At 34.0% G+C, this 18460-nt stretch overlaps 1 protein-coding gene across 2 annotated transcripts in view; it reads left to right on the top strand.

Annotated features, from left to right (window-relative positions):
- Positions 1-18460, top strand: part of GLRA3 (glycine receptor alpha 3) — a 182319-nt gene that overhangs the window by 49849 nt on the left and 114010 nt on the right. For both annotated transcript variants that reach the window (XM_027598924.2, XM_027598923.2), the window contains exon 3: positions 5175-5242. In XM_027598924.2, the coding sequence (XP_027454725.1) occupies positions 5175-5242 (68 nt within the window). The remainder of the gene's footprint in view (positions 1-5174; positions 5243-18460) is intronic.

The raw sequence follows: 18460 nt of genomic DNA, 5'->3' as shown, positions 1-18460 counted from the left end.
TGAATACACACATAAGTTGTCAAATGGGAACCGTATAGCAGTCTTGTTTGTTCTAATAATCAGGCAAAGAACACATGTGATAACCACTGGAATTAACAATAATGCTTATACCTCAGACCCCTGTGATTTACTTTACTGCCACATGAAATTTAGACTTTGAAACCAGGCTGGCTTTTTGCCTTTAGGAGGAGCTTTCCACATGGGATTGGAGGCATGTTGAAGAGGCAAGGACTGAAGTCTGTTTCAGAAAATATAAGACATCATGTTCCCAACTATAAGTGAAAGCCTCAATTAGTTACTTCTCCTTTGACCATTGCTCTTCTGTGGAAACATGTTATTTTCCTTATTGACCTTACTATGCAAGCCTCTGGTCAACTTGGGATGCCAGTGCACATTTTAGGGAGAAGACAAATACATCAGAGGAGCCCTCCTCCTGGCAAGGTACTTAACACTGCTGCTTTCAGAACCTTCCTGGAATCATTAGGGTGTGTCATGAAGTCCAGAGGACACTGAAATGCATCCGAACAGGTATCACTAACGGCAGGGCCCTAAAGCCTATGCTGAATTTTCACCTTCATTGTACTTTTCACCACCACTACCTGAAATTGTATGGATAATAATTAAATTTAAAGGATGGGATCAGAAAATATAATTTAAAAAATGCTTCCCTTTTTAGGCCATGTCCACAGAGAAATTAAAGTCTCAAAAATAAAGACCCTGCCTCTTGCTAAATTAAAATAAGAAAAAACAATAAAACAGGAAAAATCACTACCCTCTCCCTCACTGTTTTATTTATCCCAATTTCAGCCAAAAAGTTCACAGTCAGATGGAGCAGGCAGTCCTGTGCCCTGGACCACGTCCCCCCAACATGGATGCACTTCCATCAACATTTTATTGGAAGATGAATTAACCCAATACCAGTGCTCTTGTGTTTTCCCTCTTCCAAAGGCTGTGAGTCGATAGAACACAAGAGAATTTACCTCAAGCTGAACGATATTCCCTAGATTCATATTACTGTGAGCCTCAAAAGAAAAGAGCAGTTTTCGTGTTCTCTAGAAAACAGAGAATAACCTAGAAAATATGAATGATTGGTTTTAGCTTTTCAAGATTTCCAGATACTCTGTGTACATATTTTAGAGTTCAATACCTTAGACTTATATTAAGTCAAAAGAAATCTAACCTTTAATAGTGACCTTATACTTCTCTTGCAATGGGATAAAATTGTCATGAAGTAAAAGATTGATGCTTTCTCCTTTCTCACATAGTGACATATAAGACACCCTTATTGTCTCAGACATTTTAAACATTTGTAAATATTTACAAATAAGAAAGAAATATTTTTTAAAAAAGGACACCCGGGTGGTTCAGTCGGTTAAGTGTCTGCCTTCGGCTCAGGTCATGATCCCAGGGTCCTGAGATGGAGCCCCACATCGGGCTCCCTGCTCAGCAGGGAGTCTGCTTCTCCCTCTCCCTCTGCAGCTCCCCCTGCTTGTGCTCTCTTGCTCTCTCTCTCTGACAAGTAAATAAATAAAGATCTTAAAAAAAAAAGAAATATTTTAAAAAGATTTCTACTAGTAATCAAATAATTATAGCACCTCCAGGATTCAGGACTTTCGTGAAGTTTTCTTGTTCTTAAAAATCCATCCTTCATGTTTAAAACGATATACTTTCTATGTCTGTTTAATTTTACGTTCCTATGCATCTTGATGGTCAATAGACTTTGGGCTCTTTCTAACTGCACAGCATCTACTTGTTTTATTAGCATTGTTAATCAAGCTTATATTAGGCTACTCTCTAATCAAAATTAAATGCCTTGCATTTTCAAGGCCTAGCTCTAAGTTCTGATTCCTCTCTCTCTCTTTCTTCACCACTCAGAAGATCTCAGTTCATTTTTAGCCCTATGATATAATGGGCACAGATACTTCCTAGTCTGGGATTCCTTAGGCCACTGGCTTCCATCATCGCTGCATATCTGAATCATCTGGGGAGCTTTTACAAATATTGGTGCTTTGTTTGCATGTCCTATCATCTAGGTTAAAGTCAGGTGTGAATTTTTTTAAAAATGATCTCAATGTACATAGGATTCATTCATTGGCTTATGGATCATGGACTTCATTTTTGAATAATTTGGGTTTTTTTTCCCTCTCTTATTCAAGCAAGACAAATGGCTATAAGGAAATGAGTAGAAAAACAAAGATGAAAATTATGCACCAGTAATCAAGAAAATGTAAACTGAAACCACAAATGATATTAAACTATTCTAACTAATGAGGCATTGTGTTTTTTTAAATTTTTATTTATTTATTTTTTAATATTGGTATGAAAAATATCCTTTTTATCTTTACAAAGGACCAAGAATCAGAATGTTTTGGTACCTTTTAAAAACAATACAAGAAAATAAAAAATAATAGAGAAATGTCTTTAAAATTCAGGAAAAAAATTTCCAGCCTAAAATTTTGCACCAAATTTAGACGTTAATTAAGTGAAAGGATGTTTAAAAAATAATTGTGAACAAGCAAATTCCCAAAAGCTTCATATCTTTATGTACCGTTTCTCAAAAGAATTACTAAAGGTTATGTTCCACTAAAATGAAGAAATAAGCCAAGAAAGAAAAAAGTATGGGGGCCATGAAAGAAGATCCCACAGAAGAGAGAGGTGGCAGTAATCCCCAGTATGATTATGGGAGATCATAAGATCACTGCTTTGCTCCAGAGCAAAAAATCTAATTTGGGAGTAACTGCAAAGGAAGATAAAGCTAATAAAATATGTGATGAATCTAACACTGAAACATAATTTAGACATTTCAGAACTTGTGAGTAAGTTAATGATACATATGGAGAAAATTATGTGAAATACATAAAGCAATTATCAGCCTCAAGAAATGTTTTTCAAGACAAGAAAAGTAATCATAGTTTCTTACATGACTTAATTAGAGGTAATATTCACCTTGTCATAATATAAAAAGTAGATGCTAATCTAACAACAATGACAATGTAAAAATATCTGTGTTGTGGGAGGACAGAAAAAGAGGTTTATGTTAAGAGGAGTGTTGATAATGTTTGAAAGAAAGCTAAATCCTCATCTGCTGTGGGCATCAGAACATATGCTTAAAACTGGAGCATTTAAAAGTCACAAAATAAACTCATTATTTAGAGAAATTTAGGTAAATCCCCAAAGTCCATTAAATAAATTGAAGTGACTATCTCTACTTAGGGGGACATAGAGGTATAGGGCAAGGGGCTGCTATCTTAGGTAAGGCTTACATATTAGTTTTTGTGTGTGGCATTATCTATTAGGTAGAGTTTAACTCAGAGTTATTTTAATCCCTACCACATAACATTTCAGTGTTGTTGATTTATATACTTATCAGCCTAATAACAGAGTCTGTAGCCAGATAATGGAATGCTTTGGATGTAATGTTATGTGACGATCGTGGGACAACTTGATATGATGGGAAAAAAATGATTCCTAGAATCAGACCAGTGGTTCATATTCCAAATGTGCTATTTATTAGCACCTTATGTAATCCTCTCCGAACTTTAATTCCCTATTTTGTAAATGATGAAATGTTACCCACTTTCAGTGTTATATGGATTAAATGGTATCTACGAATCTGCACAATACCTGGTAACAAGAAGTACTCACCGATTTGTAAGATCTTATTCCTTCTGCCCTGCTAGGTGATAATCTCGTTGTGTCTTCTTCAAATTGCTGTACACACAGTTTTAAATATTAGTAAAGGAATGAAAAAATGGATCTCATAAAAACAAAAATTGTTGGTATTATGATAAATGCTAAATCAGGCATTTACAGGGGACTTCTGGAATGGTGGAGTGATGTTCTCTGTAAATGCACTCCTCCAAAAATAAAGTAACAAAACACTGGAAAAATGGTCAAAATGAATCTTCAGAGGCTCTGAAAAGCTTACAACACACTGAGAAATGTGTATTCAAGCGAAACTGATAGGTTTCTCTAAAAACAAAGGGCATTTAAATATGGCTACACTCCTGAGTTTCTGGTAGCCTTGAAAACCAACAACCTCTCAACCACAGAAGCTGTACAATGCAGCAGCCTAGCAGGTCTCAAAGGCCAGCCCCTCGGAAAGTCCATCTCCACAGCTATGTGACTTTTATCTGGCCTACTCCCTAGAGGAATCCCACTCAGATTTGTCATTATTGGGCTTTGATTGGGAACTCCCTCACTGGGAAAATCCTATCCCAACGCATTTGTTGAAAACCATCTCAAGAAACTGTTTAACACTGCAGCTGCCTAAGGCTGTGACACCAGTTGGGCAAACAAGAGCCTGAACAGAAATTTTAAAAGAAGATCTGAGGAATGAGATGCTCATAGGCAGCTTTGAGAAGTTCTGATATCCTCTTGTAGATCCAGAGGATACACCAAGTATAAGGCCATGGAAAGAGCTGGGAAAGCCCCAATGTCTCACCTCTGGCTGACCTCAAACCCTGTGCAAGCAAGGAAGTGAAGGTAAAGTCATGAACGTTGAAGGCATGCCCCCAAACATGAAGTCCCCTGGCAAAGGGTGGAAGACTTATTGGTTCAAGGCATTAAGGAAACTTCTGACCAATCACTAGTTGACCACTAACGTCACTGAGCGGAGACCTCTGTGGTGGCACACTATGAAGATATGCAGATTTTATCAGTCCAGGTAAGTCATTAAACAACAAACAACAACAATAAGAAACCCCAGCAACAACCAACTGTGGGATGCAAGTGGGAGGTCTGGTTTCCAGAGTTGCCACATTGTATTATCTAATATATCTAATGTTTTTAACAACAACAAAAAAATACGTGACAGGCAGAACTGTAGGGCCCATACATGGAGGAAAAAAAAAATAGAAACAGCCTTAAGAGGTTCAGACATTGGACTTACCAAATCGGACATTTACAAAGTCATTAAAGATATCTAGATCAAGGAAACTGAGACCAAATGAGATTAATGACTTATATAATGGCCAACATCAATGTTCAAAGGAGACTATGAATTTGTGATTTTCAATGCAAATTATTTCACAGAATGATTGCCTTCAACTTTAAACATCTGTGTGTCTACTAATATAAAAAAAGTATTCTTTTTTTAAAAAACTGATAATGAAAAAACATGGAATTATTTGAAAACATTCTAAATAGCCTTTATGCTTTAATCTCTCTTTCAGGCCCTCCTGTTAATGTCACATGCAACATATTCATAAACAGCTTTGGCTCTATCGCTGAGACAACCATGGTAGGCATGTTTACTTTGTAACAAGTTTCACACTGGAGTAATTTGTGATTACATTAATGACAAATTTTTCTGCTAGTGTTATGTAATTTAAAGCCAAAGTTAATATAATGAGATTTTTAAAAATGAAGTTAGTATTATAATTAAATTACAATCAACTGCAGGTAATAACATCTCATTTGGAGATGGTATATTAGAGAATAAATGTAAGTGAAAACAAGATTGATTTTTCCCATTTTGGTAATTAAATATTAAATCTCAAATTAAAACTAAAATTTTGCCATATAAATTATTTCTTTTTAATGCTCTTTAATAACTAGATATAAACATAGGAGCAAATGGTTTCATGTTCAATTATTCTGTATACTTATAGTGTGTTTATAATATTATTTTAAGTATTTTATTTGGTTACTTTTCCAAATGAATATAATATTTGCTCAAATATCATAAATATTTTGTGAATTGTGGTATATGCCTTACTTTACTGAAACTCATTGAACAGAGACTTCATTGTACGTAATCGAAAATATTTTATATAATGAAGTTATTAAAGCCAAAAAGTCATCATCATAGACCAAGTTTATTCTGATTTGAATTTTATAACTTTCTCTAAAGATCATGTTGTATCTCTGCTTTGCACTACAGCTTTTATTGAGCATTTTACCTGAAATAAAATGCAGAGATAGACTCATGAACCACTCAATATCTGTAAAATTGTCTAGCAGGCAACTTTTTTTAATTGAAACTATGTATGGTGGTTCTTAAATTACCTAGAATTATACTCTCGTCCTAAATTTAGCAAGTATAATTTGCATTAATTTTCAAAGTTGATTTTAGCAAAATAGGATGTGAAATACTTAAAGATTTATTAGCTTCCAAAACCATTATTAAGTAGTGAGCTATGCTCATTGTACATATCTCAAAATGACTTGATAGCAAATTCTCTAAGGAAAAATAATCTAATATGTAAATTATTATGGGTGGATGTAGGGGTGTGTGTGTGTGTGTGTGTGTGTGTAAAGAATTTATCTCAACAGGAAGAGACTTTACTTAGGTTTTTTTTTTTAATTCTCTTTTCCTCATGTGTGCAATATTTAGTCATTTAGTGGCATCTCTGTGGTTTTATCAAACAATATAATATAACTACAATAAAAGCATCAGTGAAGAAGAACTGAACTCACATATTTGGGTATTATATAGAATTATCTTAACTACAGTGTATAAATTAACATGGATGCGTGTGTGTTTGTGTAAAAACAGGGAAAATGTATATAATTTGCTTGCATAAGCACAGTGTTGTTCTGGTGCAATTCTGACTCTAAAATGACTATAATCCTGTTTTAGGCTTTGACGTATTCTGGATTCTCACTGGGTATTTGGTCCTGATTTATATCCTGCACTTGTACTATTGGGGAGAAAAATTTTCCTCTATCCTTCAAGATTCTTTTGGCTGGTTTAAGAATTAAATTGACATGAGACAGTTAACAGAGGATAATCAAATTTAATAGCATACATCTGAGGAATTCACATAAACGTAAGACATTCCAAAGACAGACAAAATGTAGTATATATGTCATTCTGAACTAGGGAGAAGGGGATAGGAGTCTGGGACTACAAAAGGAAGGAAAGCAATTCACAGGAAGGTGAAAAAGAGTAAATGTTTGGTAAACAAATGTTTGCTGGGCCATTCAGAAACAATGGGACATTGAGAGGACTTTGATCAAATAGACCTTGCCAGGTTCCTACCTATTTACCAGGGCCAAGTTCATATTATAACTATAGTTATCTATGGCGCCAGCTCCCTTCCTGGAACAGGTCCTCTATCTAAATTCTTTTAGGCAGTTAGCAAAAAGAAAAACTTCTTAAGTTTTCTGTTTCTTAAAAATAATCAACCTAAAATAATCCATATGCCAAAGAGATACATTTGGGGATGGAAAATTTTGTTCCTCTACCGTACATTCTTAGTCCAAATCGTATTTAAAGATGAAGGAATCTTTGCTAGCTTTTTTCTATTTAGACTTTCCAAATTGTATTTCGAGCCCTGGCAACTTTCTCATTTTAATAGCTGCTATACACACCCTGTACAATCTCAAAAACCTAAAAATATGTTTATACTTTCTCTTTTGCAAGATCGTTTCCACAAAACACTTACAGCAGCAATAGTGGGAAAAATTTACAGCCTTACTTGTCTTTGTGGGATGGAGGAAGAGACTTGGGAAAAAAGAGAAGACGTGGCCAGATTTCCTTGTCATTAAAACCAGAAAGATTGTCAGGTTCCTGAGGGTCTTTGCTTTTTATAACATAATTCATCAGTCTACCACTAAAGGTTGTAACACACAATCTAGAGGATGATTGCACCAGCTAAATTTCTTACCTGTAATAATTTTAGACTCCCTTTATAAAATAATATCACAAAAAAGCTTGCAGAATATTACAAATACACTCTCTCAGTGACCCTTACTCAGTTTTATTTCCTTTCTCTAACATAGAAATCCTTTCAATTCCTACATATTCTATCATAATGTATTTTTTTGAAATCATTTTTAGCATCTATCACTTTCCTCTTCAGAATCACAAGCAACATCAATGAACATTAATCAGACATCTCAGAGATTAAGTATTATAAAATTTACTATGTCCACCTTGGTATCTTTCTTTTTAGTCTTCTAAACTTTTAAATAGGTGATATTATTTCTATTCATATGATCAGATTCAATATTTGTAAACTTTTTAATGGTATTAGATAGAAGAGCTGCAACATGGTATCCACATACATAGGAATGGAGAAAATTAAAACTTATTATTATATTTCTATCTTAAGATTCATAGAGGGGCGCCTGGGTGGCTGAGTTGGTTGGGCTTCTGCCTTCAGCTCGGGTCATGATTCTGGGGTCCTGGGATCAAGTCCTACATGGGGTTCCCTGCTCAGAGGGGAGTCTGTTTCTCCCTCTGCCTCCCTCCCCCCAACTCGTGCTCTTTCTCTTCTCTCACTCTCTATCTCTCTCCCAAATAAATAAATAAATAAATAAATAAAAATCTTAAAAAAAAAAAGATTCATGGAATATTTTCATACCACTTGATTAAGTTGATAAATTTTATTCATAGTTTCTACCATCACAGCTCTGCAACTAAACTTTGTCCCCTTATTTTATTTGCTGCAATATTGTTTAAATTAGCTTTTATAAAAGCATTTATATATTTTTAAAAATATTTACATTTCTTATACTAATACAGTTTACTTTTGTTTTTATAATACAAATGGCCTAATTCAACTAAGACAATATATTAAAATTGTGAGGATGGAATTTCAAATTACCTATAATCATTAATGGATATCTTTGTACCTGAAATCTCATATCTAAAATAAATCTAAATAATTCTCCCAATCTATATATCTCCGCTTAACAAAGACCTTAACTGTCTTCAATGTCTGTTTACTGACCAAATATATTAAGCTCCCTCTGCTGGTCTAGTTTCTCGCAACTGTATCTTTCCCCATTTTAAAATTCATCTTTAGTCCGTTTGAGGTAATTATTTGATTCTTGAGAAAATTTCCCTAGTAAATATTCTATGTGCTTACCCATTTGTTTTGAAAATTAATTCAAAATTTTAATGTATTTTGCATTTTCTTCTTGCACCAAACTTTTTTAAAAAATATTTTTAAATGCATTAGGGCGTCTGGGTGGCTCAGTACATTGAGTCCAACTCTTGACTTTGGCTCAAGTCATGATCTCATGGTTCTGGGATCAGGCCCCAGGCATCATCTGGCTCCATGCTCAGCAGGGAGTCTGCTTGGGATTCTTTCTCTCCCTACTTCCCTCCCCCTGCTCATGCTCTTTCTCTCTCCACCCCCCTTAAATAAATAATAAATCTTTAAAAAAAATTTATGTGCATCTTTCCAAGAGTATAAATTCAAAATTATTTTTAACTGTGAAACTCATCATTTCCCAATATTTATTTGTCTAATTAATTTAATGTAGTTCCAACCATTCTCACTTGAGCACAGTTTTATTATTCTTGACATGTAATCATCAACTTTTTCCTGTAAATATTCTGAAAATTTTAAACTTCCTTGTTTCTCTTACATCTGAGTCATGTGTCATATACAACGAGATTCTCTAAGGACATGTTCAGACTTCATTATTCCAAGTTAACATTCTTCTTAAGCAGACAATGATTTTACAACTATTGGAAACCACAGTTCTTAAAAAAATAAATAAATTCAGGATGAAACTGGTTTACCACCATTAGAGTCATTCCTGTTCCCCTTTTGTAACATGGCTTTGGTTAGGCAAGTGCATCTGTCCTGCCTTCTAAACCTGTGGTAACAAAAGGAGCTCATTCATGATTGTTTTTATTGCTTCTCTGAGGGGAAGCTTAAGATCTCCACATTAATGTGGCTCCTGCAAACCTGTTATGAGTTGTGGATAAGGCTTAAATGCCAGGATGAAAGCATTTGTAAGTTGGGCTTTTTAAAAAAACAAATAAACTCATTTATGAATGTAGTAATTTGGGTGTGCATAGATAGCAGTGTCTCAAACTGAATATATTGGCTTACCCTCCTATCTTCAGAAAACAGATGGCTCTCCATCTTGTTACACATATGTTAGAGAGACAGAATTGCTCGGCTATGTGCCTTAAGTCAATATTTACTCATTGAGCCATTACTTTTCACTAGTGCCGATAGAATAAATTATATTTACAAAATAAAAAAAAAGGTTAGATGTTTTGATATAATAGTTTTTCAAGTGTCTGTAGACAGATGTATGGTGAGGTTGGATAAGAGTATCTGAAGGTCTGCTGTGATCTCACAGAATTGTCAAATTGTACATTTTCTCAATTTTTCACATAAGTGATGGGTTCATGTATTAGTTGCAACAATAATCATACGTAAGTAGATGCTACTTTGTTGGATCATTATAATCTCCAAAGAAATCTAAGCCAGTAGGGCATACAAAATTTATAGTGTCCAATTACAGATTCTTAATGAAAATCCTACCCATTCTTTTTTTCTAAGTATATTTTTATCAAATAAAGTTGTTTTGATCAAATAGTTATTACCTATGCAAAAGTACCTATGCATAAGTAATGTAAATAACGCTCATGTGTCTATCATCTTAAGAAATTAAACATTAAAAATAGATTGAAGCTGACCATATACTCTTGCCCCAAACACTGCCTCACTACCTTTCCAAAAGAAGCTTTGTTCCTGAATTTGATATCAAGAGATAAAGTTCCATTCTACAGTCATGAAAACATAAACAAAATAGCCATACTGTAGTATCCACATATAATTTTATTTTTTGGTTCAAATTTATGTTTTTTGACATAAGCCTTCAACTCTTTCATTCGTTTTCATTTCAGGAAAGTATTCCATATTATATTTATATTGTATTTATCCATTCTACATTTGCTGAGCATTTTGATTGTTTTTAATGTTTTTACTACTACAAAAACTCTGGATTGAAAATTGTTGCATATTTTCTTCTAATATGCATATGCAAAATATTCTGTAGGATATATACCCAGGAGAGGAATTATTTGGCCCAAGGTTATATTCTCAGAAATGAACTTATTTGACTTAAATATTACTAAATTGCACTTCAAAGTAGCCATTTTATCTTAAACACCTACTATTAATTTTATGAGATTTTCTATTGTTTTATATCTCCCACAACTAATATTTACTCACTTTAGATGTAATTGCTGTTACTACGTACTTCCTTGATTAATAGGGTGGTTACGTGTTTTTCTTGATTTTTTTTTCACCATTCTGGTGTCCTTTGTGCAAAATGTCTTTTTATATCTTTTCTACATTTATGCTTGTTTATTTTTACAGTGTACACACTAACATACAGTACACACACACATATATTATTCTGAAGATGAATGCTTTGTTACATGCATTTTAAATACCAATTTTGTTTTTTTTCAGTGTGTTCATGATGTCTTTTGATGTATAAATTATTTTCATTTTAATTTACAAAATCTAACCTTGTTTTACTCACTGGTTTGTGCTTTGTCTGAAGAAATCCTTCTCTCGTCCCAGTTCATAAAGACATTTTCTTATATTTTCCCCTAAAAGCATTTTGCTTTTCCTATTTAGGTTTTAGTCCACCTGGAATTTTGTGTAGTGGTATATGTATATATGATGTGCAGTAGACATTTATTTTTTATTTCATAATTGAATAATTACTTTACTAATTTACAATTGTACCTCTGTCATATATATTCATATATACTGAATTTTTAATTTCAGAATTCTTAATTTTGTGCCAATGGTCAATTTTTCTATGCCCGCACCAATATAATAGTCTTCTTCAATATAGCTTTAAATTGGACTTGATATTTAGTAGGACAACTTTCCAAACACACACTTTATTCTTTTTCAAAATGTTCTTGACTCTTGGAAGTTTGCTTTTTCATATAAATTTTAAAATTATCTTGTCAAGTTCCACAAAATAAACTTGAATTGACTATATGAATGAAGGTTGAGAGAATTGTCACCTTAAAATATTGAGTCTTCCCATCCATGAATATAATGTATCTCTCCGTTTACTTAACAAAGTCATATAATTTCTCATAAATTTCTTGAGTATCTTTTAATGTTAATAATTTCCCCTTTATTTTTAAAATACATATTTAAAAATTGCAACATTTTAGTTATATTTTCTAATTCTTTATTGCTGGTATATAGGAATATGATTGTTTTTTACATTGTTTTAATATGCTTTAATTTTAGCCCTAAGACTTTCCAGTTCCTTCATACAAAATATGTTAATTTGTTCCTCTTGGTCCTTTTACACTTTCCATCTTTTACTTGTCTTGCTGTTTTAGCAAAAACAGTATTGAGTGAAATTTATATTGTCCCTGGCTTTAAAGGGGATATTTCTAGTATTTCCAAAATAAATATGTTGTTTGCTTGAGTCTGGTATAGTTGACTCCTGTGTTCTTTTCACGTATCCCCATCATTTTGTTTTTGGTGTACTTTCTTGCATCCTGCCACCATAAGATGTTCCAGACTCATCTTGTGTATTCCCTGCTCCAGCCCTAGAATCAGCAAATTCTCCAAGGATCCTTGGTTCCTTTTATTGAAGAACAGTATTAGAAACCCAGATCTGGTTACTAGGTATGGTCATGGCTACACAAGTGTCATTGCTTCTAGGCCTTCCCAGCAGACAGAGCTTAGAAATGTGTGTATGTATGTGTGTGCAAATGTTATAATTTAAATTTTATTTTCCAGTTGTTTCTATGAATATATAGACAATTATATCTTGGAATATTGACATACATCCTAAGAACTTGATAACTTAGGTAGTTCTACTAGTAGTTTACCAGTTTCTTTGTATTTTCTATGAATATGTTCAACAAACTGTACACTTGTACATCTTCCTTTCCAATATTTATGCTTTAAATCTCTCTTCCTCCCCTTCTCCCTCTTCTCCTCTTTCCCTCCCTTTCCCTCCTATCTTGTTGCACTGGTTCACAAGTCCTGTACAATGATAAATAAAATGGATAGAGAATGACCACCTTTGTTTGTTTGTTTGTTTGTTTGTTTTCTGATGTCAGTGAGAAAGCATGCAATATTTTGCAATTAAGAATGGTATTAACTGGGGTGCCTGGGTGGCTCAGTCGGTTGAGCGTCTGCCTTCAGCTCAGGTGGTGATCTCAGGGTTCTGGGATGGAGTCCCACGTTGGGCTTCCTGCTCAGTGGGGAGCCTGCTTCTCTCTCTACTTTCTCACCCTGCTCATGCTTGTGTTCTTCCTCTGAAATAAATAAAATCTTAAAAAAAAAAAAAGAATGGTATTAACTGTAGATTTCTCCTAAGTGCTCTTTATCAGATTGAGGAAGCTTTCTTCCATTATTTGTACACTAAGTTGTTTTTTGTTTGTTTGTTTGTTTTTAGTCACAAACAGGCATTGAATTTTTTCCAGGGCTATCTCAGCATTCATGGAAATGATTGACTTTTCTCTTTCATTTTGTTAGTATTATGGGTTAGATTCAAATCAATCAAATATATATTGATTTTCAAATAGAAAACCATCTTTGCAGTTCTGGGATGAACCCCATTTGATCATAATTGATTCATCTTTTTATGTATGGCTGGATTTAACTTTCTGATATTTGGTTTAGGATTTTTGCTGCCATATTCATTTTGAGTATTGAACTATAATTTTCTTGCATTGTCAAGAGCAGTGTGTGGTATCAGTTATTGCACTAGTGGGAAATATTCATTCTTCTTCTACTCTGTAAAATAGTTTGTGTAAAACTGTCACCATTTCTTCCGTAAGTATTTGGTAAAATTTACTAGTAATGCCATCTGTGATGGTCATTCTACTTGGGGAAAGATTAAAATTATAGATTCCGTTCTTAAACAGACAGAGGACTATTCACTTTTTCTACTGTGTACACTTTGCAAAAGTTTTGTTTTTTTAAGAAATATATCCATTTCTTTAAAACTTTCAAATTACTGACATAAACATATATAATTCTATATCATTTCATCTGAGGGGATCTTTTTAATGCCACCATTTTCTTTCCTTTCATTAATAATTTTGTTTTAGTTCCTTTTCTTATATGGAATTTTTTATTTGCTAGGAATTTTTGCTGCTTTCTAAATCTATGATTGATGTTAATCTTTTAAAAATAATAATACTCAATTTTTATCTCTCCATTTGTTCTTTCTGTAAAACCTATTACACTGAATATTTGGTACATTGTTCTCTCAATCAGAATTTCTATCTCTTTATATTTCTGTGCCGCACATTCCCTCTATTTAAGAATTGTCATTGAGGGATGCCTGGGTGGCTCAGTCAGTTAAGCGTCTGCCTTCGGCTCGGGTCATGATCCCAGGGTCCTGGGATCAAGCTCCGCATCGGGCTCCTTGCTCAGCAGGGAGCCTGCTTGTCCCTCTGCCTGCCCCTCCCCCTGCTTGTGCTCTGACAAATAAATAAATAAAATCTTTAAAAAAGAATTGTTATTGATAAATTATTGGAAATCCATAAAAATCCCAAAAAAGCTGCAATTTCATATCAATCCATTTTAGATTCCTTCACAGCAAATACCTCAATGACTTACATAAAGGCAATTCATTCACACACTATGATTATGGTAAGTTTTTCTTATACTACTTTATTTGGCTTTTAAAGATGGCATTTAACTCCTTGTATTGATCTAACAAATAGACTTCATTGACATCCTATTATTTTATTCAATTTAGTTTTAAGTGTTCTTTAACTTTTTAATATTCTGTTTAAATCCATAGACATTTATTTAGATTTTTTTGATTATAGGCTCCATAGAGCAGCAATCCACTCTGCAATATTCATCATTATACAACTAGGATAATTCTTAGCACAAAGTAGCTCTTAAATATATATTGTTGAATATATGTATACATGTATTCTGGCTAACAAAGAGTATTTTTTCCAGAAAGAAAACTTTGCTACTGTGTCCTTGTCACAGTGTATAAACTCTTTGTTAATTGTTTTACTTTGCAATATGATCTTTTTTTTTTAAGATTTTTATTTATTTATTTGAGAGAGAGAGAAAGAGAGGGAGAAAGAGCATGCACAAGAGGGAGGGAGGGGCAGAGGGAGAGGGAGAAACAGACTCTCCACCAAGCAAGGAGCCTGTTGTGGGGCTCAATCCCAGGACTCTGAGATCATGACCTGAGCCAAAATCAGATGCTTAGCTGATTCAGCCACCCAAGTGCCCCCAATATGATCTATTTTTGCAGTTCTGAGTCCTGGTCACTGTTTTAAATTGGTGCTACAATCTCTTAAATATGAGCTAAGTAACTAATTGTGCAATCAAGTTACTGTTTGCTAACTTTGCTCAAATGAACATGGCTTTTTTATTCAAAAATTTCCTTGCAATTTTATCTTTCTTCAAAAAACATTTGCTTTTTCAGCTGTATTGATAGAGGGATAGGTTCATTAAAACATTAAAATTTTATATGGGGGAGCCTGGGTGGCTCTGGCGATTAAGCATCTGACTCTTGATTTTGGCTCAGGTCATGATCTCAGGGTTGTGAGTTCGATCCCCACAATAAGCTCTGTGCTGAGCCTGCAGCCTACTTAAGATTTTCTCTCCCACTCCCTCTGTCTTTACCTCTACCCTACTCATGTGCCCACATGCAGACACCTGCTCTTTCTCTTGCTCTCTCTAAAAAAAAATTGTATGGAGAGTTCTCTATGATAAGAAATTAAAACTCCTATTTTATAGTGCTTATGGTAATCAAGAATAATGTTTAAAAATCTAATATATCAAGTAGCAAATATTTCAGATATCAACTAGTTTTAACAGTATTTTTTTAATGACACAGAAGGAAATGTGTGTAATTTGAAGGAAAGTCCATTTTTTTCCCTGTCTTTTTGTAAACTTTTCCAAAAATAAGTCATTGGACCTTTGTATCTATTGTCAATGACTTAAGTACTTGTAAAGGTTCATTTAATGAGGGTCGTAATAGTATTCAATGACTATGTCTGTGAAATTCATATTTCTAGATTAAACAATATTAATGTAGCATATGATTAGATGGATGCTATTCCATTTCCTTTTAGGAAAGCCTGAAAACATCCTGCTATCCATTTAACATTAAGATTATGTCTGTTAACATCTTATCCTCACTGTCTTATTTTTCTTACTTTGAGTAATGGGTAAAGCCTAACCAAATACAGCAATAGTATTGGTCTGAAAGATTTTTAATTTCAAGCCTGAGTAACCAGTGAGTGGCAGCATGAATGTGTTCTGAACTATTATTTATAAGCATGAATAGGAAATAGGGCATATTTATGGGAAAGGTTGCAGAAAGATAGGTATGCATGAAGGTTACACATCCTGGTGACCCCATCAGAAATACGAATAAATCTCTGCCTGGTGTAGTCATTCACAGGAGCATCCTTATATTCATGTGTCTCAAAAAGAGACTGTTTGCAGATCTTGTTCACACAGGTAAAATTTCTTATAAAGAATACCACGAAAAATACAATTGCCTAATTATGCTGCAATGTTATTAAAATGAATATGATATTTAAAAGCTTATTTCCAATTCTATGGGGGGAAAGTGCCAAAGAGAAACCAATAACAACAGAAAGAAAGCTTTATGGGGAGAAGGGAGTCGTCAGGCACACACTTTTGCAATTTTTCTCTTTTATTGGACCCACATATTTTTGTAGAATTTTGTAGAATTTCCTGTTACTCTGACTATGCAGATTGAAAGGTTAATTGTATTTTGTTTATGCATTTGATATATTTGGGTTAAGAAAAAATGAGGAAGATTATAGGGGTAAATGTAGTGTCAATTTAACTCTCATCTCTGCCTACTAAAGCTAATTTATAATGGAAAGGGACTATTATCTGCACCTGGTCCTCTCTAGAGGAAGATGTTGTATAGAATTCACTGCTACAAGATCAATTAAACACTGTTGGCCACCTAACATGGCATAGAAAAGATCTGATTCTTATGAACAGTTCATAGCAATGGTATTCATCTTCAAGATATTTATTATCAGGCAACTTTTTCTAAGAGAATTTGATTTTCTAAAAGAATATACTCCAAAATGTCATTTCAACCTCTAAAGATAAAATGGGCAGCAAGATAGGGAATTGGGTTCTCTAAGATGATTGGCACTAATCATAATTTGTTACTTAGTCATGAATTTAGCATGTCAATTAATGTTAAGTACTTGGCAATCAATTTAAATTGCAAATAGCTCTTCAGCTGTGATGCTGAATCTCTGACAGATGAATGAGTTAAAGTTAGCACTGACACTCTCTAGGCCAGTTAGATGATACATTTCCATTGCTGTGATGAAACTAGCAGCCTATCTATAAAACAAGCTAACTAACTATGCTTCACATGGGCTCAAACAAGCCAGATGTCAGGGACCTGGCGTTGTATCACAAGTGCCCTGTCAAATAGAACAGATGCAGACATATAGTTAAACTGTTCATGTTGTTTAGGGAGTCAGTTGGAAAATGGAAAATTCCTACGTAACAAGGATGTGTGTGTGTGTGTGTGTGTGTGTGTGTGTGTGTGTGTATCAAATGAGTTTAGACTTCAAGATTTGGTTTTAAAAATAGAAGGAAAGCAATTTTGTTCTCAATCTCATCAAGAAGACTTGATAACAAACTATTTGTTCTATGGGAGAACATGAAGGTATATAGCTTTATTACAAGCATATATATATCACTATGATCCACACTATCTTTCAAAAATTCTCCTTAGTAGTTTCTTGGAATATTGCCAACACTCTAGAGACTAGCTAAAGCATAAGACAAATAATCCTTTCATAAGATTATATTAAGAGGCTTAATTAACAAAAATGAGCTTATAACATATATCAACATGAAGTAGATAAACTGCAAATATTCACAGAGGAGTCCTGGGCAACCTTCATCTGAAACCCATTCATCTGTACATGATAATGAAGTCTTATTTTTTCCCCTTAGGGTAAATTTGGGAGTGCTTTCTCCTCTGTTACGTCTTCCAGCCCCGCTAGGACCCTTCTTTCTACAGATGTTTGGAATTGGTGAAGAATTCCTCTCTACTTTTTCCTATCTGAACGCTCATCTCGCTCTCTCTTCCCTGGAGTTGCCTCCATCCCTTAATGGTGTTAGGAGGTGATGTGTTACTTCCAGACCTCCAGGAAGCCTCTGGCCTGGCGCATGACTCTCCCCCAGAGGTGGTAAGAGAATGGCTGATCCCTCTCTGAGCTAATGGGATGAAATTTAACCCCCTTCTTTGGTGGAAGTCATTTTGCTTGCTTTAGGTTGTTCTTTCACTGATTTTCTCTTTCTAAAATAATTTTGTATCCATATCAGGTCTTCCTGTAGTTTCTGCTCACTCAGTCTTTTTACGATCTTTTAATTCTAATAAACCCTGTATTATATGCATGTTAGGTACACATCCCAAGAAACAGCCACTAAAATGGTTAAAAATTCTGATTCTAAGGATATTTTACTCTTTATCATATTTTAACTCACTATAAAGATAATTGCTATTCCTCACCCATGTGCTATAAAATTAAATATGATTAATCAAAATTTGACAGCTGATCCAAAAAGAAATGAATAAGTTCTGCTTCACTTTTTTTTTTCTTTAGTTTTCTGTAAGGCATGTTTCTCAGCCATTTGTTTCCCCATTATGCCTCCCTAATGAGACTTTTTAGACATCATTTTCCCTAATTGCCTTCCCTCTGAAATTTTAATACTTT

This window comes from Zalophus californianus, chromosome 2 (assembly GCF_009762305.2).
Source record: "Zalophus californianus isolate mZalCal1 chromosome 2, mZalCal1.pri.v2, whole genome shotgun sequence".
NCBI lineage: Eukaryota > Metazoa > Chordata > Mammalia > Carnivora > Otariidae > Zalophus > Zalophus californianus.
This window is presented reverse-complemented; position numbering and strand designations above follow the sequence as displayed.